Consider the following 24,480-nt stretch of genomic DNA (forward strand, 5'->3'; position numbering starts at 1 on the left):
CGGGCATATGCCATGGTCAAAGTCCGTGAAACTGAAACGGTATTGTCTTCGGGCGGTACTGTAGGAGCCACCTCCTAGGTAACATGACCGTGTGCGTGGCATGCGTCTGTGTACTTTTTTGTGTTGCTGCGGCTCCCGAAGCAAGCTTCGTTGCTTGAACATCCGAAGGACGTTTAGGTTTCTTTGTTGGGCTGTTCCTGTTGTTTGCTCTCTGGCCAGTTTGCCCGAATCACGCTTGCCGCAGCCCTTGCTCCTTCGACCCCGAAACTTTAATCTAACGTCGGTTGACTTTCACCTACCTATCTCAGTGCCTTTTTTTTTTTTTTTTTTTTTTTTCCTCCTATCATGGTGTCATTACGCGGACATCACGCAATGGTCAGTCCAGGCTGAACAATGAGACGTCCACCTTGAGTCACCGCACCGCTGAACCTCAAACCGTCAATCGGCGCAACCTCGTGTCTGGTTTGATCATCGGCCCCCGTTGCCTTATAACATCCTCGAATGGCAAAAAGCGAGCGGGTTCCGTTTTCTTCAATCCACGCATAGTATCAAATAGGACTTCTCCCCATGCAACGACGTAACATCAAACTGATGCGAAAGAATCAATTTCGGACTCGCCGTTATTGATGGAAATATCCGCACAGCGTCAGCAATAGCCGTCAAGCCACCAATTGCAGTACACGAACCACATCGGTTTCAAATCATAACGCGCAGAAGCTTTGGGTATAACCGGAAGCCAAAAACGAACGCCAGGACCTCGCCGAGCCCAAAATCAGAGGATAATGCAGGAAGAACATAGACGAAATACGTATCGAGGATAACATCAACCGGCAGGAGACAACATGCTTGGAAAACTCAGCGACAAACAGCCCAACCAAGGAACCATGTGCAAGCTTTACATCGGTATAGTCTTGATGCAGGCGGCACACGTTGACATGGGATACTGAGGGGGAGAAAACAGAAACAAGAAACACAAACGAGAAGAAAATGCCCAAAACCAAGAGAAAACCAATTAAATTCTTTTTCCAAGAAACACTCTGAAACACGACCGAAGAAGTACCATCCCCAATATATCAGGGTATCATCATAAAACCCTACACCTATCGCAGCCCAGCTCTGTTCTCATCAATGAGAACGTAGCTTACACGTCGTCTATCGGCGGGCGTGCTCAGCTGGATTGGGATGGTCGAGCAAACCGCCAATATCGAATCGCGCCCGTTCCTCCCGGTTTCGGTATTGCACCTCCTGCAGTTGAACAGCATTCGGTTGGTGATTGCGTATCGGCGGTAGCTGAAACGCTGGCAACGGATCAGGTCGGCTTGGCGAAATCAACTCGCTCCTTGGGATTTGAAAAGGCGGCATCGCATTGGAGTATTCCGTTCTGCGTGGCGACGAGATATATGCCGATGGCACGTTCGCCCCAAATCCCGTCATACTTCGTGGTGGCGGTGGGGCGGCCGGCACATGTGCTCCTTCTCCATATTCGTTGTCGGCAGGTCGCGAATGCCGGAGACCAAGATCTGTCGCGACGGGTGGCCGTTGCGTGTATGGCTGGTATGACCGAGTCGTCTCCCTGATACTAGGTGAGGACTCAGAATAATTAAACGGTCGCACCGGGCTCATCAGCAGCAGAACGACATAGTATATGGAGTCTCGCTTGGACAATGCAGTCCGAAGTAACAGCTGCCGCGGTAGTCCATCTTGTCCCAGAAAGGTGAGGATATCTTGTCTATCCAGCGGGTATTTTGAGATTTCCTCCAAGGAGAAGCTCAACATGTCCATGACCCTTTCTTCCTCTGCTTTTCCGAAAATAGGTGGAAGATAGTTTGGTTCGTTTCTCCTTTGTTGGTCCACCATCTGTCGCTGGATATACGCTACCTTCTCTCGATCATGCCCCACAACCAAATCAGCGAGTCTGAGGCCATGAACAGACACTCTTCCGATCGCATCCATGAATGTCTTCGATGCTTTTCCAACTTGAAGATCGACTGTCAAATAGGCCACTGGCTCGGGAGGGTTGGTTGGCATAGTCAAGGGCGCGAGGAAAACGTTCGAATCATGCGTTGAGCCTCTTTCGGCGAATCGCGACACGGCGGAGTCGGGCGGCTGTGATTTGAGGACGCGGAATGACTGTGTTCGGCGAAGGGCGTCGTCGAACGTAAGGGTTGACGAAGAACCAGAATGATATTGAGATGACAACGGCCTTCTCATCCCATCCGATGGAACACCAAACCTTGCACTGTCGTATTTTATATCCGCTCTATCATCTCGCAACCGTGGGCGGCCACGTTTCTTGTGCTGAACGTCGATGCATGCGTCATCTTTGCCGCTACTGGAGCACCTCGAACATGGACGCCGTGCTGCAATCAGTTAGTGAAGTCCTGACACGGGTGAAGTACAAGCCAACAATCTGTTATTTATTTAAAGCGCCCCACAGCCCTGATCGAGAAGTTGGGCGAAGGAAAGGAAAGGGAGGTTCGCTTGAACACAGTTTTGTTTTTTTGTCGAAATATCGACACGCTGGATTCCCGCTGCTGCATCTCCCTCCCAAGGTCCCGGGACGCCAACACTGGCAAAGCTCTGATCCGTCACAAACTCGTGGAACGCTGCGCTAGCAAGCGATCGAGCTTTTTCAAGCTAGCCGTCTCACTGATTATAATCGCGGGTTTTCACAACTCACGTAACCCATTCGGAGGGCCATTCCTTCGAAAGTCGTTTCTCGGGAAGAAGAAAAATCTCACATACCATCACATCTATCAAGTCATTAGCACTCAACCTCCGGAAACCCTCATCATCTCCGGTAGTATCGGACCAACTAACCTGAGGTGGGCTCTTTTACAAGGCACGCATGCAGATGCCACATGGCCTTTCGTCTTCCTTTGAGGCTTGGGTGACGTCTGCGGGTGAGAATCATGCCCCGGATGATACAGAGCCGTGGAATGGGGCAGCGGGCCAGGCAAAGAACCTCCTGCACTGCCTGGTCCAGCAATCGGCGGGAAAGAAGGCTGAAGGGTTGTTGTACCATGCGGTGCATCGTAGAGATGCGGTCTTGTCATCGATGGCTCTGCGCGCTGATACTCGTACGACATGCCTTGTGGCGGATTTGGAAGAAATGGGCGTGTGTGAGTCAAGGCCCCAGACTGAAGTCCTTCACCTCCGTGGGTGACTGCAATCTCTCGATAGCCATCTCGAGTTGTCGCCTGATATACGCTCTGACGTCTTTCGGCGGCCGCTTGGCTTGCTTTCGGGGGAAACGGTGGGGACCCTGACATGGGCGGAGAAGGGTAGCTCTCCGAGCGAGCAGTGCTCTTCGAGTCTGCCCTGACCCAGTTGAGGTCGAGAGCAAATTGAGCCAGGTCGGTAATTCCCCGGCGTTTGCCGAGTGTGTTGCGGAGGACGTCAGGCCTCTGACTCAAAGGTTGCATGGAGGGATTTGTGTCAAGGTGACAGAAGGGATTAGATATCCCGACCGTCTCTGCGTCAAAGACGGCACCGGGATCCGATCAGCGAAGACCTTACGGACTAGACGAGGAACCGAAAAAAAATCCAAGTACCAAGTTGACAGCGGACATTCCCGAATGCAATATGCGCAGTTTTGTGTTTGGCGCAAGGGGTCGTATTTGGGATTCCGGTTGCTTCTTGTCCGTGCCAGTGCTTCCCGAATCTACACGCAAGTTTTGAAAGACTGGTCTGAGTGAACCGGACAGAAAGATATCTGGTTGCGGGATAAGATGGCTGATAGAGTGATAGCGAAGGCCCTGGGCCTCTGGAGCTTGAACGCCAAGGCTGTTGTCCTGTTGAAGCCTTTATCAGCGTCGACGAGGCAAGCTATACGGCCAGTGAAGACAACAAGCACAGACTGCCAGGCCGTTGGGTTGGACAAAGATGATGCAGATGATTCTGGTTCAGTGAATCTTCGGGGCGCCAGTGGCACTGTATGCAGTGTTTCGTGCGAGTTGGGTTGTTGGATGCGAGGAGGTCGTTGACTCGTCGTTGTCGGGGGGCTGCAGACCGAAACGGCGCGTTCCTTGGGGCCTCTGGCGTGGACGACAAGAGGAATAGAGGTCGAACCAGTTGAGACTAACAGCCGGTGGAAGGCGTGATTTTGTGTTTTTGGGTCTTGTTTAAGGTCGGCCTTTTTGTTGCTGGGATATCGCGCCCGTAAGTAGTTGGCGGCCAGGGCAGTCAGTCGACAAAGATCTGGTGTCAGTGGCACCAGGTGGTTTTTGTGCAACTTGTTAGCAACGGCGCAATTGAGATGGAGCCAAGATGGACCATGGATGGATTGGCGTCCATAGGTCAAGGTACCCTGACCAGTAACCGTGAATGGGTCGTTGCAAATCGAAGGGTAGAATAGGCAGGGGAGGCTGCAACGCCAGCAAGCCGCCCTTGTCTCTCCCATGCCATACCCAACTTCTTTTCTGAAGTTGCAGGGTAGCCAAACGGCCAAGGTACACGCGAATTTGGTGGATGGATGATGATGGATTGGGCCCGGGGTGTCAAGAACAGTGGCCGCCAGTCCCAGGTCCAGTCCCGGCAGCAGGGAAGAGGGAAAGGGTTGTGGTACTTGTTTTGATGCAACCCATCTGGGTGGTGCTCCATGGTGGTGCTGTTTGGGTACTGCTTGGCTCGCAGACTCCTACCTCTCTCTATTCTACACTAGAGGCTTGTTGCCATGCGCTTGGTACTTGGTGGACAGCTCCGGTCAAGTTTAGTCCTCTCGCTCGCACGGCTAATATCGACGTCGACCTACCCACCCAGTCAACCTGAGACTGTCATGACTGGCAGCCATCATGAGCAGTGAAACCGTCCTAGCGCAGAACGACAGCACTGGGCGGCTTCGTCTCCGCCTTGGGGGAGAAGGAAGTGGAGGAGCAAGAACCTGGGGGAACAAGAGTCGAGACAAGTTCCATGACCAGAACACGGAATAATGCGCGAAGAAGCATGTCTCGCGTCGCCGCTTTTTCAGGTATCAGCGTGTCTGTCGGCGGCCGATCCCATCAGGACCAGCGCCGGGAAGTCAATACGGTCGTCAGCACCCGGGAAGTATATCCGCCCCATGCAAGATGGCGGTTGTCCAGTGCATGCGGCCCTGGCTGTGTACGGTTGCAATGGTCCAGCAAGCACCCACGAGCCACCCCGGTTGGCTACTAGGTATACCTTACCTTGTCAATCTACCAGGGCGCTATCTGGTGGTGGAGGTGTAGGTATACCGCAGCCATATTGGGTCCCCATGTTGATGTAGTCAACCGAATCGACCCAGTTGCGGAATTTGTGCATGCACTGCACTTACTGCACAGCGGGTCGCTGAGAACAACGAGCAAGGATGCGACGAGGGCTGTAAAATGATGTCGAGGATGGCCGATCCCTCCGCTGTCGACGGCAAGATGTGTGAGATGGGGGGTTTGATCTTGATCTTCACAATATTCCGTGTCCGGTAAGGGTCGAGATGTCGAGGGTCTGCAAACGGGCCGAGAAGAGCATCGGACCCTGACTGCTTGCCAATTTGGAACCTCGTGACTACTGAATGAATGTCCGTGGCTGAAGAAGATGATGGGCTGAGGCAACTCGCTGTCTGGAGAACAAGCTTCGTCAGACATAGTAACATGGCCAGCCCAGTGCGCTTCTTTCCACTTTCACAACCCGGGCGCGTCTCCTTCCGTACTGGAGAGGTAACCTCCGCCGTTTGTTTGCTCTTTCCGGCTCCAAAGCTAAACCATATGTTCTGTGCCTTCCCAGTTTGTGCGTCACAACCCGCGTCAAGGCGCTGTCATTGATCAAGCCTGTCCCAGAACGGAAGGAAACCGGCTGTCAGGGGCAGGTGTGCCGGAGAAGGTGCAGCAGCAGCAAGCCACAACTTTCGACAACAATCCAACCTCAGCTCACGACTTTTGTCTACTTAGTTAGAGGTACAGTTGAGATGCCTGGCTGCCCCAATCGTCCGATATTTCATGGTGTTGATCTGAAGGTATGTAGCGCCTTTACTTTTATTCCCCGAAGCTCAAGCACTGGCTTCAGCCGAAATTCGACAATGGTCTCGACCAGGCAGAGGATTCGCAAATTAAAAAGTGCTGATACATACCAGTATCTGGTGTAAGGTATATGGCTCCAGTCTGTGCCCCATGGTTGCTTCCATAGCGGGACGGAACACTAAGCAGCGGGGCAGGAACCTGGAGCCCAGGATTGCCAAGAAGGCAAGGAACTCCATGATTTCCTTCCCTCCAAACACTCATTGTCCTAAAGTGGCCGTTGTCGAGTAACCTAGATCGATCCGAGTCATCTTTACCTTTTCTACCTTGGTTACAGCCATGCCCCAAAATGAGATGCGAGCTTCCGGACCAAACTGGGAATTCTCCATGTCCTCCACCCCAAACCTTGTGTCCTTCATCTGAATCGGCGCATCGCAGATCACTGGCAGGCGCCCAGCAGTGTACCACTTACCGGAATCTAGACCCCTGTACTGGAGGTAAGATAGTTTCCGAGTCACGGATTTTTTTTATTTTTTTTTTCGTCCATCCCTCCACTAAAGCTCCCTAGGCAAAAGATATTTGTTCATTCTGACGCAGCCTTCAATGGCGACAAGGCGTTGGCAAGACGGGAGGCCAATGAAGGCGGGGGGGTTGGCCCTGATGCCGCCTCTCTGGGATCTACGAAAGGGAAGTAAGACGGTCCGGTCAAGACAAGATACGGACCTTATCATCGTTAGGTTACATACTGCGTATACCAGTCGGCCCAAGCATCGTCATGGTTGTGGTGCCAAAATTTCCCTTGTTCTACCCGCTGGCACAACCTGGGGCTACCTCTACACTACAACTTGAAGCCGTGAGGTTCCTAACCGTGAGTAGAACCCCTGTGGTTATGTGTTACCACAGGCCCTTGTTGCCTCTTTCGGTTAGGTTTCTCTATTATTTTTCCTTTGAAACCCCATCAGCCTAGGTACATGCCGCCATCATGGTCTTTCGACACTCAATGACGTCTAGATACCTATCTTACACACATACTACGGGACGATTTCCAACCCAGCCAGGTCAGGTTGGGCAATAGAGGCGGTCTTACTACGTTTACCTTGCTGGTTGACCACTAACAGAAAAGACTTGATCCTCCCGGGCTGTTGCCTCTTCCCGATATCCCGGAGAGTTCTGGCCGAGCGCACAAGATGTGATACTGTGCATCGATTAACGTGCTAGTGAAATCAACACATGCCTAGCGGGATTGCATCACCTACGGCCTGTTTACAGTTGGGAGTCAAAATCACAAAGAGGGACCCGAGAAGCGGCGCATCAACAGCACAATGCTCGGCCGTTGCAGATCCACCTTGTCTTGTCTTACAATGTTGTACACTGCAGGCAGGTAACAGCATGTACATGGTACGGTAGCGAGCGCTTCATGGTGGTACCGGAATGGCGGGGAAAAAGGATGAAGGGCCCAGCGCTGAGGCGTGCGTGCAAGTTTCTTACTATCATCCCCAATGTTACTAACAACTGAGCACACTCCTGTTAACAACCCCTTTTTCCATCGTCAATGCCTCAATAGTGTTACAATATAAGACTGGTATGTTTGTTAGTTTGGTTCTTCGGCTATAGGTTGAACAGGGGAGATATAGAGCTCTTATTGGCTTCCTTAGAGTTTTCGTTTGGAGCGACCAACAATGACCAGGATGTAATACGCCACAAAAGCCTCTGTTTATGCCTCCATCCGTCTCCTTGAAGGCCTTCAAACTTGAAAAATATAAAAGAAAGAGTCCCCTTTCAGTGCCTATCTATTTGAAAATCGAATACTTCCTCACTTTCCGGGGCTCTCAAGTGGAGATGGGCGTTTTTTTGTACCAAACTAACAAACATACCAGGGTTAGATTGTATATTCAGAGGCATGGTACTTGCCATAGAAAGACGGTGATTGACTCGGCTATGCATAATCCTTCACTAATCCCGACGATCCATGAACCGGGAATGAACTACAAGCTTTCCTTCTCTCCTCCCAGTCAGAAATACATAGTATACATACCTAGATGCAGCACGGTCCACGCTTGTTGCAGACTCGCTGCGGCCCGCTACGAAACGAACGGTTACAAAATGGCCGCAGACATGGGCCGCAGACCAAGCGATGCACTTCATCTACCTCGATCGGCTCTGATGATTGCATCCGCCAATGTCATCCAAGAAGCATCATCCTCCCCCGGTCCCGCCTTGAGGGTTCGCTCGCAGGTACACTAATTAATTTGGTCTACTCAACGGCGCCTATTGGTTTGAGTCCCTCATGCTCTTCCAGCACCACGAGTGTCTTCTATCACCCGTATACTAACCGGTGATCCCGCACTGATCAGCGGCGATGCTGACTCTGGGGAAATTGCTTGGACGTAATCACCATTGCGGCATGTCACGCTTCCCTTCTTGACACACTCACCCATATCCTATATCGTCACTTTTTGATTCGACGATATGGCTCATCTGGAGATGGCCTTTGAAATATAGCTATCCGTCTCCGTCTAACTTCCAACAATCCGAACCCAGCGCCACTACGCAGTCCTAGCGGTAGACATACGTCTTTGCCGAAATCAAGGGCGACGCAACTGACCTAAGGATCGGCGGCTGGGCTGCCATACTGATCTACTGTGATGAAGTTACTCGCACACCTTCCTATCTGAGTCTCGTGTTGAATCCGATTTCTTCGTCACTGGCCTACACAAGCAGGCATGTAAAGAATTTTGAGCGCTTGGTCTCTGGAAACGTCACATCGCGTAACAGGTCATGGCGATCTGACAGTTTCATTCCAAACGAGGGCCGTCATTGGAGTATCATCAAAAGGCACTCTAAATGAAGAATTTTGACCTTTATGACATGGCTAAACCACTATCAACATGGATCATTGGTTACTGAAACGCGGTCAAGTTGATCTTCCGGACTGCTCAAGGGAGGCGACTGAAAAGTACCTCTTATGGTTATCAAGATTGCCATCCAGGTACAAGAAACAATGACCGTTGTTAGCTTGTCATGCCTGTAAATTCAATGGCCCTGTAAGATACGGTAAGAAAGGCCATTGCAAATGTAGCCATCTGACCAGGCTCCATCATCAATCCCGGGCCATTGGAAGCCGCTAATATCCCATTGGCTAGTGTTTGTACATGGCAACGGGCATCGTTGGGGGAGAGTGCTATGATAGTTTGCCATGACAATTGATTTGAACCTTGGCCCAAAATCTCTTCCGGTCTGGCTCTCCTCTTCCCGGCTTGGCTCCATGAAATGAAGCCATTTCGACTTGCATCCTGTTGAGACATTTGGCCGTTGTTTGACCCACCAACGTCTCGACATATTGTGATTAAAACCGGAGCCGACGGCCTCCAGGGTCCTGGTGCGGGCATGTCAGTGAAGTGGGTGTTGGCGATGGAATCTCCAATGCGAAGTTTTATCACTTGACAATCTATTGTGCGTAATACTTTGACTTGGCGCCCGCTGTCAGTCCTGCCATATCTTGAGTTGCCGTTCTGATATCTGATAAAAAGCAAAACCAAGAAGAGGGCTGAGAACTAGTCACAAAGCCATAGCCCAGCCCAGTATTTCTAGTCTGAGTGACCTGATGACGCCCGGGATGACAGCGAAGGACACCGACAAGAAGTAATCTGCGTTGGTCTCTTACCTTAGGCGAAGAAGAATTGGGAGAGCAAGTAACAAGGCGGACGGAAGTTTTTGTAGTTATCAGCTCACTAAAACAGGCCCGTGTCTATCTCTATCGGTGAAAAATGGAATTGTCATGCTTATCGACGTCCGAACCGCTTGTCACGGTGTTCGTCCACTTCATTCCCAAGATTTTCGTGGCGTTCCACTAGAAAAAAGAAACGAACCAGGTCTGTGCTCTTCCATCAGCGCACCGCTCCGGCGCCATCACTTCCACCGGCTCGAGGCCGGGCCACTTAAGTCCCGCAACTTCTCAAAACATCTCCATTGCCCGGAAGATGATGGGGAGATACCCAGCTTGTTGGCGAGCTTACGAGCCACTAGATTCAGGGGTACCAAGCTCTAGGTGAGCTCTCTCAAGCCTCTGTGAGTCATGGAAAAAAGAGGAAGAAAAAAAAACACAACATCATCAGCGACAATCGCCATTTACCTCAATGGGGAAACAGAAGCGAGAGAGGGTAAGGGTAGGGAAGAAAGGAACATTATAATGGATGTGACACCTTGACCTCGAGAAACGGCGGGAGCTTTGGGGGATCCAATTTCATTATCCCTCCCCAAATTCGACCACATGCCCCTGTTGAATGGAGCGGTTACGCTGTCCCTGGCTCGAGCCTGGCGCTCATGAGATGTTCAAGCTCCTTCTTGTCCAGAGATCGGCAAGATTGGGCTTGGACCTTGCCCCACCCCCCCCAAAGTTACGACCTCAGGCTGCGCAGTGCCCTGCAACATGGGCGCAACATGCAGTCCTCCGCATATGTACCTACTGCATAGTACACTAGGTAGAATAGTGGACTGCACTGGGCATCGGTAGTTACCCCTGGAGGTTGATCTTATAGGTTACAGATTACATCTACGGTCATGAACCCCAACCATGGGATATGCGGTCTGGGAATCCAGGTACCTCGATCATCTTTTCACACTAATAGGGCGCTGGGCACAGACCTCATTGCACAAGATGGGCATAGGGTATTCCCAACCTGGCAAGCCTGGCACTAACGCTTGCTGGGCTCCCCCCGACCAACCTTTCACCTTGCAGACAATCGATGGATCCGGAAAAAAAGGAAGACGACGGAGATTGACAGGCAGGTACACCACTTCACCACAAGGCCACAAACACATTCTACGGAGACATTCGGAGATTTTGCACATCACGCTTTCATGATGGATCTTTATTAGATGGCTCCACTATGAATTCCCTTCCCGTCCTGGTCGTCACAAGAAACTCCGAGTTCCATGTCTCCCTCCTTTGTGGACTACCCGCGGATGTCAGTACGTGACTAGTGGATTAGTTGTGAGTTACGGCGGCGCTTCCCTCCGTGACTTCATGGCAAGGAAACAACAACGATGATCATTTACTAAACTCCCTACCTACATGAGGCGTTCGCCAAAGTGTAATTACCTTCTGGTTGCCACTCTTGATAGGCGAGGTCTAGATGCACTAGAAATGATACAATCACATTGGACTGACCCGCATCTGGCATTGGCAATAAATTGCACGAAAACGCCAAGTAGCGTTTATCGTCCCATGGATTTGATAGACATGTATCTCGAACGATAATGCTAACCTGGGTCAAGGTGTCCGTGTGTTGGGCAATGTCTTCTGTTAGCATCAAAGGTGGGTGGGTGGTTCACAACAATGCAGTTGTGCACTACCGGAATTTGGGAGACTTCTCGGCAAACTATCGTCAGGTACGATGGCGTCACTGTATAAACCAGAGATATTCTTTTTATTTTTTTCTCGGACGATATGTTGGGGTCCAATCAGCATACATCCAGTAGGATCAACACCCAGGACACCCTCTTCTCTGAATGGTCCAGCCCAATGATCACCCTTTAGACTTTAGGGCATGCCAATCATGCATTACTTCATGCACAGTTGATCATTTCAAGGTGGAAGTGAGACACATGATGACGAACTACACAATCGATTGAGGAGAAAGAGAACAACGACATGCCGCCCGTCTCTCAACGAGAAAAAGTGCAAATCCACTTGGGATCGGTGGAAGAACCGGGCCGGACCATGCATAAACATGCATTACTTTATGATTGTATTTCAAGCACCGAGTACCGTAGGTACGGAAACGGCTGCTGTGGCCTGTACGGTCAGGTAAGGCAGGGACTATCCTTGTCAGATCCACCATCACCACGCGAGCAGATATCCGACCTCGTCCTTGACAAAAAAGGTGGCACCTTTTGTTGTGCTCATCGCCCATGTACTGACCATAAAAGTGCCACTTTTTTTGTCAGGGACGAGCCGACCTCTACACTACACTACACTACCGCCGTCTGCAACCGAACCGACCCGACCATGATCACCAACAGCAAGGTGATGCCCATACAGAGGTGTACCGTGTGATGACGCCCTCTGTCTCTCTTCATCTTCCACTTTCTTCGTTCCTGCAGGACAATGGAACGAACCTCTAGACTAAGGATCTAGGGCCACAGCTGCCCTGCCTGTATCCACCCCTCTCGTGGCCTATCGCTCGCTCTCCCACTGGGGACCTGGAACCTGTAGTAGGTAAGGTACGCGACAAGTCAGTATCTTACATCATGTGTAAACATTATGACCCAGGTCCGGAGCTCCCGTAGACCAAACTTCCACCAGGCTCGTGTGGCTTGTGTAGTTGAGAGTATGTAACCCAGTTCGTTATCCGACAATTGCTTCTCTTCTTCTGAGACATTGAGCTTGCTGAGATCATGGAACTCAAAAAATCATTTGCGTCATTGCACTAGGGTTCTTCACGAGCAATATCCTCTGCGGCGGAAGTTGGGTGTACTATCAACTTGCCCCTATCCCCACAGCTCAGGAGCGCCAACGAGAACAGAAGAAGCAAAACGAGGTGTTCAGGTGAGGTCAACTTTTTATGCATCCTTGGAAATTCCAACAGTTACCTCTAAGCCCCAATTGTCGATAGAAGCTTACTGAGACTTGATGTCCTTGGTCAAAGGCGAAAGTTGCCTTGCCGGTCCCGGTCATGGCCCTGCTCCAAGTTTTCCAGTGTGTATGTTTCTCTTTGCCATTCCAAGTGTACCTATAATCCCGCATTACGTTCTTTCTGCAGATCATCTTTGAAGAATTCAAGCCAGGCCTCACGGCCAAGCAACAACTTCGTGATGTGATTCTTTGCGACTTGACTCTAGGACTTGCTGCCCGCCTACACTATGTCCAAAGGTCTTTTTTTTTCTTTTTTTCTTCTTCTTCTTTTTTTGCAAGGGCAAGCCAATTTCCTGGGGACAAAATGATGTTTTTGGATAAAACTTTGGGCAAATCATGTCAGCATTGAGGCTGATAACTTCGGGATTGTTCTGGAATTCTTCGGTGACGGAACTTTTAGACGGGTGGATGACGGCGGCATAAGTAAATTCAAATTGACCGATTGTTTTGATGCTCACACCCTTCCAGGCCCATGAATGTTTCTGTGTGGTTCGAAAGTTTCCCTGAATAGAATGTTGGAAATTGTGTTTGTGACAATGGCGTTTCCGAGTGCAGCTCCGAACATCATTCCCCCGCGAGTGGCCTAGGCTTCGGATTACGGTCAAGAGGGAAGCAACACAACATCTGGCCACTTGTTTCCGGTTATTGGTGTCCGTGCCATGATCATGGGCGGCTTATGGTAATCTCACACGTTTTCGTCAGCTGAAGTGAGCACAGTTAGAAGGGACAGAACTGTATTTTTGCACGTCTGTATAAGACATCTCCTCGTGGACATCTGGGGTAGCCCATGATCTCAAGGAAATGATCTTCATCTGGTAGTAGCCCCATGAGGCTTATCAGTTGCATAATTCCACAAAAGTGATGACAGCGAGCAACTCGCGCATGAAGCTGTGAACAATGAAATGCTGAAGCGAGAAAGCACAACAGCTTGGACCCGTAGCGTACGAGACGAACATCACAGCATTGCCTTGGGAAGATAGGAGTCAAATGCTGAGGGAAACGCCAGTGGAGATAGCCGAATCAGGGGTGTTTTTGCTTGCGCTGCTTTCTACATTGGAACAAATTAATCGGACTCTCCTCAGCATTTCAATGGCTCAAACTTCGTTCTGACGTCAAAAATTATACAGGCTGCTGCAGCTTTCAACAGCGTTTCAATGACAAGCCGTGTGCGGTCTGGCTTGCTCCAGGGCGTACTCGGCCTCGAGATTCGAGAGGTTTGGTGACAAGTTTCGAGCGATTAGACATCAGCTATCAATCAGTCAATTCCAATCCCATATGCCAACTGTGACTGAATCAAAGCCCTTTGGACCATGTTAAATTAGTTTCCTTCTGCCTGCCCAGAACAATGTCAAAGCCCCCGTCATGTCCATCATGAGTAAGGAAAAGAGCTACTCAGTTCAAGTAACTCCAGAACGCGCGAAAGTTTCCTCGGCCTAAGGAAAGAGCACATCAATCCTCGAGGTATCTGTGATAACCGAATTTTTAAAACGAATACATCCTCCACTCTGCTTTATTTTTCCACAATTCTATTACTCATGATATGCACTCGACCCAGACATATCATTGTAGAAGTAGCAATTGCGCGGTCCAATTGAATCTTTCAATGATGAAAGAAACTTTTACTTTCAATGGCTCTAAGTAAGCAAGCACACATCACGCTTCAACCAATATTGGAAGGCTTCCGATAAAGTCACAATTGCGCTGACTTCTATCTCTGTTCACATTGCAGCACTACATTATAGATTTGCGTCAGGAAAGGTATCCAATTTTTGAATGAGTCTACCCAGCAGTTGAACTGATATCGCTTTTGATTCGAGAGTTTCTGATTGAGCAGCCACTCCCTGCATACCTCCTTACGTACGACCGAATGTAGTACAATACACCAAGGCCAAACTCCAAACAAATCCCCGGTGTCCCTAAGTCTTATCACAGCAATCATACATAAAGCATGGGAGCCCTTGATCACTAGTGGTAAGAAATGCATTATTGATCTAAAGACAGCTGCGTAAGGAAGCAGGAAGTGTATGCCCAACCTGAAGCAACAAGTAATCCTGGAGTCTTCTTACTCTCTGAAGTGTGAACCCACGACTTTCTCCAGAGCAAAGGATCAACAACAGAGAAAGATGTTACCACACGCACCAACACCAGACCACCGAGTGTCACGCAACACCATATTCAGGGCGTGGTGATCCCAGAGGAAGGGAGTCAAAGCGTCCATTTATATGTAGCTATCCGTGGACATAACCATGGGGCAGGTAGACGCCAGCTGAGTTAGATCAGAAGCATATCCTCATTCAATATGTAGGTATCAGTGAAGTTTTCTATATACCTCCTACTAGATATAGACTGTTCTGTTCATCCAACAAAAGCCTCCGCCACACTTGAGACACTTGTGTGTGTTCAACCTGGTTCGATTCCCCAAACGCATCCAAGCCTCCCTACCTTCGTTCTAGACCATAGGTCTCCACCAAGCGTGATTGGTACCTCACTCACGAACTTCCACTCCAACTTCAATCTTCGTTCCTTCCTTCTTCTCCCCTTGGGCCCGTACCTACCACTTCTCAAAAGCATCTACGTACCTGCTAGTACCGATAAGGTCCCGTCCATATGTGGCACGTCGCCCGGGGTTGTACGGTAAGTGGTAGTGGTGTCGCCCCTTCTCCTCGTACTGCCTTCGTTCCTTTCCTTGGGCTTACCTTGGCCGTTTGAGCCATGTGTGGTGTTACTTTTGCTTCTCTTTTCCTTTTTGCCTGAAATTTCTTCTTCTTCTTTTATTTAGGTGTGAACAAATAACACGAGAAGTGGCAGGATGTAGCACCTTTCCCATGAACACCACGGAGGACACAAGAGCCAGACAAGCCTGTTATACCGAGCTTGGCTCTGAAAGATTGAAGTAGCTGGAATAGTTGATTTCTACGAGGGTCATTTGCCTCTTAAGCCGACTTTCATCCATGGTGTATATGAAAACAGCTTGAAAGATAGGCAACTTGCAATATGTACGTACCGTCGGCCATGTGTTGCTTGTAGGAATCTATCGAAGCACCAGTTTTCATTCATGTCTATGGCACGGGTCAAGTATCGTGAGAGAAAATTGGGGGTTCCCTCTTCACAGGCTAGAAAAACACGAAGAGAAAAAAGCCTAGCCCATCCGCATGCATGACGATGAGGAAGAGGGTGGGAACGAGCCCATATGCGACCTTACAGAACTTTTTTGATGAACTATCTACATCTTCCTGGTTAGACCGACCACCATCCATCTAGGGGCATGTCTACCGAGTCAACTTGTCAGCAAGTCGAATGTCATTCTTCAGGTGTGCCACAATCACAAAGCAAACCCCATGTCTAGCTGAGCTTTCCATTGTCCAAAGTCAGCTCACTCTCTCCTTGCTTCACCGAATCAGCCGGCCTACCACGCACCAAAAGTCATGTCGGTCCAAGCCGACCAACATCTAGTTCCTTTTCAGGCGGACAGGGAAACCCTCTCTTTCTCGCTATGCTCCCAACGAAGCAATGCGAGATATGTTTTCTACACAATCCTACCCATTCTGCACATCATGAATCTGCCGTACAACGGTCGCACAATTCTGTCATGTGGCATTACACAGCATTTGTCCATCTACTTACTACCCTACCTACTCTGGTTTGTGTGGTTACCTGCCTAGGTACCTAGAGGCATTACTGTTACGTCCCCTCTACACTACATTAGACCAAAGCACGCTTGCCTTGGCCGACTCCTCCCAGGAATCCCTTCATACCCCCCCTCCCCTCCCCTCTCCCGTCCCACCACCTCTACCGTCGTAAGCCCCGCGGCTGTGCCTACCCGCCATACTTATAATGCAGAACATATTTGCATTGCACCTACATACACCCATTTACATGGTTCCCTTCCACTGAAGTTGGGAACCGGTCGGTAAAATATGCACACATCCACACATCTACACATCTTCGTTGTTGGTTCCGATGCAAGGAACCACCGCAGCTGTCTCGGATAGTTACCGAGCAATGGTAGTAGGTAATAGGACATCGCGCTTCAACAGCAGCACTGCAGACAGCACTTTATCTGCGACAAAAGTGACACCGGAGACTCGGGCAAGTTTAGCGAGAGTTATTGTTGGGGGAGAATACAGAATGAGAGGCGCGGGCAAAGACGGTTAGCAGATGGGAGAAAGAAATAAGATACATCCCGACGTGAACAGAGGGAGACCAAACAGCTGTCGACCTACCTAGGTTTGGAAGTGAACATCAAATGCATGGGTACAATTGACTCTGTTGCTATCAAATGCTTCGCTGTTGTCCATATATGATGAGGACGAGACACTACACTACCGGCTGGCTAAACAAATGATCGTAAGGGAAAAAATCGACGAAACTGCATGAGTCCATTCTTCGTTTCAGAGTGGAAAAGAACTGGGAATGACAGAGGGAGTGGAGTGGTTACACTGAATATCGTCGGTGACCTTGGAGCACCGACACGCATCAACGGCAAGCCGCTAATACCAACCACAGCACCAGCTATGCAACGAAACTAAAATCATAACTCCGTGACTACAACGCACACAGATGGCTGAGGTGGAAGATGAGATAGCCCAATTCAAAGACGACTCTCGATGCTCGGATAATCGTGCTCGCTAGGCCACTGGCCGTCCGGCCAAACGTAGCGAATGGCTTCCCAGATATGACTACGGTTATGGTAAGGGTATGGTTAGCAAATCAGGTGCCTGAAACAGCCAGCATTGAGGTGAGGGTTCTGGGGAAGGAGTATCAGATATCAGACAACAACCTACCTGACATGGATGATTTCCAATCCATCCTTGACTTCCTGGGGTAAGTCCTTTGCGTCCTTGCGGTTCTGCGCCGGGAGTAGGACTGTCTTGACACCCGCCCGGAGCGCTCCGATGAGTTTCTCCTTGATGCCTCCGACGGCCGTGATCCGTCCTCGGAGGGAAATCTCACCCTGTGATACAGAAACAAACGTCGTGTCAGCCTTGCACACATAATATGGAAGCACGGTATTTCGTCCTCTTATCCATATTGGGAAAGTCAAACGGACGTAAGATCCGCTTTGCCTTGCCCTGCTTTCGTTGTGTTTCGAGTCCCAAGAAAAGGAAACGTCAAAACAAACGGAATGGAACTAAAAAGAAGTGACGGGACCAAAGTGATGGGATTGGGAAATGCTTACCGTCATGGCCATTGTTGGTGGGACAGCCTTGCCGGAAAACAGGGAAATGAGAGCGATTGCCTGCGAGATGCCGCTGCTGGGTCCATCTTTGGGAACGGCACCGGAGGGGCAATGCACATGAATGCTCCTGTCCTTCATAATGTTCTCACTTGGGCTCTGAGCGAGTCCAAGCTCATATGCGTGCGCCTTGACCCAAGTCAGGGCCACCTCGACACTCTCTTTCAACACATCACCCAGTTTGCCCGTCAGCTGGACGCTACCGTTGCCTGGCATGTCGGCCACCTCGATGAAGAGAATACTACCATTTCCACCCGAGCTGTACGCTACCAGACCAGTCACTATTCCTGGACGGCTAGTCTTCTCGGCGATTTCCTCTTCAAACTTTTCAATGCCCAAAAACTTCTCCAGGTCATCCACAGTCAGTTGTGGGTTGTAGTTCTCAGGGTGTCCCGAGTCCTTGGCGTCGGCGAACTCGACGGCTTTGCCACGCGCAACGGACGAGATCTCCCGTTCTAGGTTGCGCACGCCGGCCTCCCGCGTGTACGACTCGATGATTCTGGACACGACCTCTGGGGTGAAGGAAACCTGTGATTCGTCAAGGCCGTTGACCCGGAGTTGCTTGGGCACCAGATGCTGCATCGCAATGTGGCGCTTCTCGAGAGTCGTGTAGCCCGGAATGTAGATCGTCTCCATTCGATCCAGCAACGGTGCCGGAATGGTGTCGAGACTGTTCGCTGTGGCGATAAACAGCACCTTGCTGAGATCAATCGGTACGTTTACGTAGTGATCAGTGAAGTTATGGTTCTGCTCAGGGTCGAGAACCTCGAGCATAGCCGCCGAAGGGTCGCCGTGAATGCTTGAGCCGCCAACCTTATCAATCTCATCAAGGAGGAAGACAGGGTTCGCTACTCCTACTTTCTTCAAACCCTGAACAATAAGGCCTGGCATGGCGGCGACATAGGTACGTCTGTGACCGCGGATTTCTGCTTCGTCTCTCACACCACCAAGAGAAATTCTATGGAATTTCCTTCCCAAAGCAGTGGCGACTGATCGAGCAAGACTCGTCTTCCCAACGCCTGGAGGTCCGACGAGGAGGAGGATGGGAGACTTGTCCACCATGCGCCTGCTCTTCAAAGCCTCAAGCTTGGCTCCACCGGCCTTGACCTTTTCATCAACACCAAGGTCGATAGGGGAAGATTGAGCAGCGTCTTCTTTACTGCTCTCGGATGCTACCCCGAGTTCCTGTTCGAGCTGTTTAATCTGGCTGTCCACGTCATCGTTGATGGCTTGCTTGAGGCGAAGGACTGCTAGATACTCGAGCAGGCGCTTCTTGACCTTGTCTAGTCCATAGTGAGCATCATCGAGTTGCTTCCTTGCCCGGTTCAGCGTATCGGGACCTAGGCGATCATCCGTAGTAGTTGTCCAGGGGATCTCTGCCAAAGTTTCAAGATATGTCCGAGTCACAGCATATTCAGCCTGTGCGGGATGGATCTTTTTCAGTCTCTTGATCTCCCGGTCAGCGACCTTGGCCGCTTCAGGGCTGAGTCGTGCGGCATCAAGTCGTTTCTGCAGCTCCTCAATCTCGTTGGGCTCCTGATCTTCATCCGCATTTCCACCTCGTCCCATGAAGCCGCCCTGTGGTGAAAACGGCATTCCTGCGCCTTGCCCCGGAGCCTTTACAGGCGGCTTGATTTTTCCATGTTTCGCCGCATCAGGGTCCATCGGGAATGGCAAGGTCGTGGCTGTGATGGTGGTGACCCTCATGCTGTTCTTGATGTTTGTTATCTGGCGGTCAAGCAGCTCGATAACCTTGGCCACACGTTCCTTGACGTCGATTAAAGTGAGGATCTCGAGCTTTTCCTCATATGAAGATTCGACAATGTTGGCCATAAAGTCTGCGAGGGCACCGGGATACTTCTGCTTCGCGATGTAGAAGTCAAGGCGCCGAGCAAGCAGAGGTGACAGGCCAGGCGTGCCAGAAGACTGTGGCAGAAGTGAGGACAGGCGGAGAATGGTAACAAATTGCCTGGACAGAAGCTTGAGAGACATGAACAGCTCCTCGAGGGCGGCGTCTGTGATTAGAGCGGGATCGGCGTAACTGGAGACCTTGCCTTCCAGATAAGCCTTGTCCGAGATAACCGTTTCGACGTGAATCCGTGTCACACCCTCGACCAGCAAGGTGAACTCGCCGGTACCGCGCCCCTCGACGCCGGTGATCTTAGCGGCAACGCCATATGGGAAGAGATCAGCCTTGGTAGCCTTTGCTGGATCAACATGGTCGGTGGTTTCGGTTCTGTCGTCGCCGTTCTCGATTAGAAGATGCCCCTCTGGTCCGATCAAGGGTGATGCCAGGGGCACGCAGGCAATGGGAATCGTATCGATACGCCCATTGGGGGTTTTGGAAGCCGCCTTCGCGTAAACGGCGGCGAGTAACGAGGCGATGTCGGGTCGGGTAGACGAAACTGCGACGCGTTGGACAACGCCTGGGAGGAGAACGGTCTGTTTGGGAAGGGGAAGAAGCGGTATCGTGACCGTCGGTGCTCGCATGTGAGCCATGGGGACGTCGGCTTATAGTGGAGTTTGATTTGATGTCGAGAAATCCGGGGAATCTGGGGAAACCAGGATCGGTCTTGTAGAACGGCTTTGGAGTCGGTATGTGTGATTATCGGCTTGCTTCTTTGTTGTACGGGGTGCTGATACTCGTAACGTTTGATGTTATCGTGGTCGATGCTTCGTGTACACAAAATCGAAGAACTCCAATGTGTGTATTCCAGCACCAAATGCGGCAAACGAGATGACGGGTAGTACAGGTAGAGGCGGGTTTGTGGTGTTGTGTTGTTATGATCGAGGTGCCGTTCTCGGCTCAACGGAAAGGAATATTATTTAACAGTGGAAAGTTTATGCAGTGCGCCTTGGTTGACGTAGGGTTCAACTACAGTCTGCGTCTATGATTTGATGCGATGTTAGAAAGTTCGATTCACTGACATCTGATTGCGCCACGGGCTGAAATGGATGATGGGGTGAAACGGCGGCGAGGGGTGACGGGCGGGAAGTCGGGTCACCTCCAGGTCCGCATTCCAAGTGGGCCTCTGTCATGGAATCGGCAACCCTTGATCCATTAACCCAGGGGCACAATCAACCGAGGCAGCGGCAACGTGTTGGAAGGTCCCGCTTTCTCGTGCTGGAAAGCCCCAGATTTCAGCGCATTTAGAACTCAGAATCCACTGGAAACCGTTCGACCCCGCCTGGCAGTCCAGTGAGGTTGGTTCTCGGCGAGAGGGCCAACGTCTCGCAATGGAAGCCGCTGAAGTGGAAAGGCCCAAGAAGGAAGGCCGGGGCATGGATAGGTGACACCAGACTACCTAGACTAGTCCCCGCGCCCGTCCTCTCCAGGCGAACGGCAGTCCCCTCCATCCCGTCCCGCACGCGCACAACTCCCGGCCATGGGTTTTACCTCAATCGTCTATGTAGCATTCACGTGAATCCGAGTCACATGGCTCCTCCGATACAATGTTCTAGAACCCCCCGGTGGCTCTCTCCAACGCTTTAAAGTCCGAAATGAGATGTGCTTACCCAACACAATAGGCAACCAAGCAACCGGGGCTCCTGAACTCTTGATAGGACTTGTGCACACAGTTTCTTGCGAATTTCGAACGGCGAGACTTCCGGAATATCTACAAGTACAGTAGTGATGGGTGGATACGCGGTTGTGTCCTACCTTGGAGTTTCTGCTATAAAGCATGAGTACCTATCAACATTCCAGATCTGATGACGGGAAATACTGCCTCTGTGGATGAACGAGGTGAACATCGAAATCTGACAGTATGCCACAGGACGTTCAGGTGCGACATAGACATATATAGCACCGAATTATCGTCATATTCAGGTCTTATCACAACACAAGCTTCCAGACAAAAGCACGCGAGCTTGCATAAGCGCTATCCACTTTACAAGTCTAGGGGACTCGTGTGGATGTCAGAAAACAGAACAGGATGTGCTCCGGACTATGGTATGTGTTGTAACAAAAGCCACCTTTGAGAGTCCCGAATCGAGGATCATAGGCAAGAAGGATATGGGACGGCTAGATACATGACATTTGTCTAGGTGTCAGTCCCTTATGCGCTGGACTCATAGCAGCTGCAAAGTCTTGTGTTTCGAAAGAGTACAAGGCAGAAGAGCCTGGCTTGTCAGGAGCTTGACTGAAGCTATGACCCCGGAGCTTGGTGTTGTGAAGAACACCTGTGTTGAGCAACACCATACCTTCATTTCTGAACAGCTCAGCTGTAGAAGGGGGAGAGGTGGGGTTATCACTACGACACTTCAAGCTGATGGTAATTCATGTTTCGTAAAGCCCATAGAACAGCTGACGGCCATTCCGTGGATTCTCAGTTTTGGTTAAGTTGAGATTTCCGGAAGTTGAAAGTGAAATGAAGGAAGTAAATGAAGTTAAGGCATGGACGGGGGAGCTGCATGTCCACTGACGACCAAGATCCACCCCCACGTTGAGGTTGGATCTGGGGTGCATGAAAGAGTCCCATCCGCCCCCGCTGCGAACCCCTGATCGCAACGCCAAGCTCTAGCAGGGTTCGGGTTCGACGGATTCCATTGACGAGAGCATGTTTTTTTTGGTTGATTTAGTATCCTCGTAACCGCATACCTATTTTGGTCTACTAGCGCCCTGAGCCCAAACAGAATGTATGAGGGTAGGTGTGTTCAGCCAGGGGACTCTCGCGTATCCGAGCTGCTAAGATGCAACATTCCAGATGAAAGAAAGCAAAGCCAGCTGCGTATCGCCGTCTGGACTTTTTGGCTGGTACCAAGCTACGAGTTGAACTCCTGTTGAGGGTGGATGAGGGAAACGACTGGAGCCACCAAGACGCGAACGACGTAGGCAACAAACTCCTGGGCAAATCTGGACAGACCGGTGGTGTATTGGACTTCTTTGACGACGTCTCAAGAAGCAGGTATGTGGCCAAGCAAGGGCTATTTACCCTTTGAAAGTTCTTGTAGTCTTCGATTGTATCACCCACGCAGGACTGTATGGTTGAACAGGAATACCTGCCAGTCTCATTCTTCAATGACCTCCAACATGCTGAGAAGGGTACGTGTAGGAGGCGAATTCAGCCAATTTGTATGTGGAGATGATTAATTTGAGCCAGATAGAGTGCTGGTTCATCGGGCTTTGCATTCTTCGTAAAGGCGTGACCTGAACCGTTGGTTGCTGAACAGAAGGCTCGTTTTGTGATCGGGCTACATGCCGTCCGCCTTTTGATCACTCACTGCGAGCAATGTGACCTGGGAAATCTGTTTTTCCAAAAACCCCAGGAATGGCCAATACCATGATGACTCCGTTCGACATATGGCCCATATCCGTGGATCGAGCAGCTCGTATGTACAATATTGATCACGAACGTCGTCTAGTTACAGAGCGTTATTATGGGGTCATTGCGACCCAATTCCCCCGGAGATCCAGCATTGTGTACGGCGTGGTCATCACCTATTGGACGGGGACGAAGGGTCGTTGATATCGTTGTCTTTGTGGAAGCCGAGCATGCTGCCGAGAACACCCCCGGGCTTGGGCACTGGGCACTCTCTCTTCAGAGCTCGTGCCCTGCCTGCGTCGCCAGACCCAGGCTCTGTCTCAAACTGCAGGATTTCGTCTTTGCCTTCGGTGTTTTCCACGCGTCTGCGTCTGCGTCTCTTAGGCTGTCCGTCGGCAGACATATCTCCATCGGCGAAAGCGACCCTAGGGGCGGGACACGGGAGGATGTGAGGGACGCCGACAACAAGGAAGCTGGCCACAACGGTTGCTGCGAAGAGGGAGGAAGTCATACGCGACCTCGGGTGGAGGTGAGGTGGTGGCATGATGAGTGGTATTCGGATTGGAGGGCGGGCGGGGTGCTTGACCGAGAGAGGTCCAGAGGAAGGGGGGTCTAAGTTCAGGGGAGCTTGCGCCAATTTTATCAGCCATTGAGGTTCGCGTTTTGGGCTTTGGGCCGACGGGACTCACTCGTGGCTTTTGCAACACTTAAAGGACCATCATGCGCGTTGGGAACAACCTGAACCCTTGAATATAACGAGATTGCAGCGGTTAACCTCAACGCGCAATGCGGAAGTCAGCGAGAATGAGGTATGTGCCACGCAGGTGGGCAGGTTCCTTGTCAAGATCGTCGTTAGGCGAACTGGACCGTGGACGGGACCTGTCGTCAAGCTCCGGGAAGATGGAGCTTCGATTGCGCTTTAGTGTAGTTCTCGAAAATATTTCGTCAGTGGACCCCTCGTCAGCTTCCACTTCAGCTCTCAAAACTTCAATGGGCAGCTTCCCGCGCTGTCCCGCACTGGAATGGAAAGTGCATCTTTGCTCCTGCACTCCCGCCGCCCCAAGCTTTCCCCACGGCAGCTACACAGTACGTATGTACCTCTAGTGTACACTACACCTGAGTTCGTCTACGTAGTGCCGAAATCTGACCAATGGCAGCTAGCGTGTTTGTCTCTTTACAAGCGCATTATAGGCGACGGCTCGTAACATGTGCACTTAACGGGGCTTTTGCACTTGCTGGCATCTCTCTCCCACACCAAACCGGGAATCCGGGCCGCCATGGGCTTGCACTTAATGGGCTACTTCCACCTTGCATGCGTTTGCAGGAAAGGGGGCTGTACTCACAGGAAATGATATAGACTACCTAGGTACCTAC

At 50.8% G+C, this 24,480-nt stretch overlaps 5 protein-coding genes across 5 annotated transcripts; all 5 read right to left on the reverse strand.

Annotated features, from left to right (window-relative positions):
• Nucleotides 1-774: 774 nt before the first annotated feature.
• B0T23DRAFT_213901 (uncharacterized protein) lies at nucleotides 775-3,544 on the reverse strand. The gene is made up of 3 exons (XM_062833609.1): nucleotides 2,821-3,544; nucleotides 2,746-2,753; nucleotides 775-2,360 (listed from the first exon to the last, which is right to left on the reverse strand). Exons 1-3 carry the CDS (start codon nucleotides 3,423-3,425, stop codon nucleotides 1,153-1,155), a joined length of 1,821 nt encoding a protein of 606 aa, XP_062689893.1. The 5' UTR covers nucleotides 3,426-3,544; the 3' UTR covers nucleotides 775-1,152.
• Nucleotides 3,545-4,656, reverse strand: B0T23DRAFT_213900 (uncharacterized protein). Its single transcript, XM_062833608.1, has one exon. The coding sequence runs from the start codon at nucleotides 4,400-4,402 to the stop codon at nucleotides 3,665-3,667; it is 738 nt and encodes a 245-aa protein (XP_062689894.1). The 5' UTR covers nucleotides 4,403-4,656; the 3' UTR covers nucleotides 3,545-3,664.
• A 7,120-nt stretch (nucleotides 4,657-11,776) lies between these two features.
• B0T23DRAFT_386609 (uncharacterized protein) lies at nucleotides 11,777-12,991 on the reverse strand. Its single transcript, XM_062837630.1, has 2 exons — nucleotides 12,405-12,991; nucleotides 11,777-12,301 (listed from the first exon to the last, which is right to left on the reverse strand). Exons 1-2 carry the CDS (start codon nucleotides 12,539-12,541, stop codon nucleotides 12,220-12,222), a joined length of 219 nt encoding a protein of 72 aa, XP_062689895.1. The 5' UTR covers nucleotides 12,542-12,991; the 3' UTR covers nucleotides 11,777-12,219.
• A 4,175-nt stretch (nucleotides 12,992-17,166) lies between these two features.
• Nucleotides 17,167-20,609, reverse strand: B0T23DRAFT_213981 (Lon protease C-terminal proteolytic domain-containing protein). The gene is made up of 3 exons (XM_062833610.1): nucleotides 17,786-20,609; nucleotides 17,391-17,560; nucleotides 17,167-17,285 (listed from the first exon to the last, which is right to left on the reverse strand). The coding sequence occupies exons 1-3, from the start codon at nucleotides 20,339-20,341 to the stop codon at nucleotides 17,198-17,200; spliced, it is 2,814 nt and encodes a 937-aa protein (XP_062689896.1). The 5' UTR covers nucleotides 20,342-20,609; the 3' UTR covers nucleotides 17,167-17,197.
• Nucleotides 20,610-23,278: 2,669 nt separating this feature from the next.
• B0T23DRAFT_431406 (uncharacterized protein) lies at nucleotides 23,279-23,650 on the reverse strand (the record flags this gene model as incomplete). The annotated part of the gene is made up of 1 exon (XM_062840321.1): nucleotides 23,279-23,650. The coding sequence occupies one exon, from the start codon at nucleotides 23,648-23,650 to the stop codon at nucleotides 23,279-23,281; it is 372 nt and encodes a 123-aa protein (XP_062689897.1).
• Nucleotides 23,651-24,480: the final 830 nt, after the last annotated feature.

This window comes from Neurospora hispaniola (assembly GCF_033458365.1).
Source record: "Neurospora hispaniola strain FGSC 10403 chromosome Unknown B0T23scaffold_7, whole genome shotgun sequence".
Classification (NCBI taxonomy): Eukaryota; Fungi; Ascomycota; class Sordariomycetes; order Sordariales; family Sordariaceae; genus Neurospora; species Neurospora hispaniola.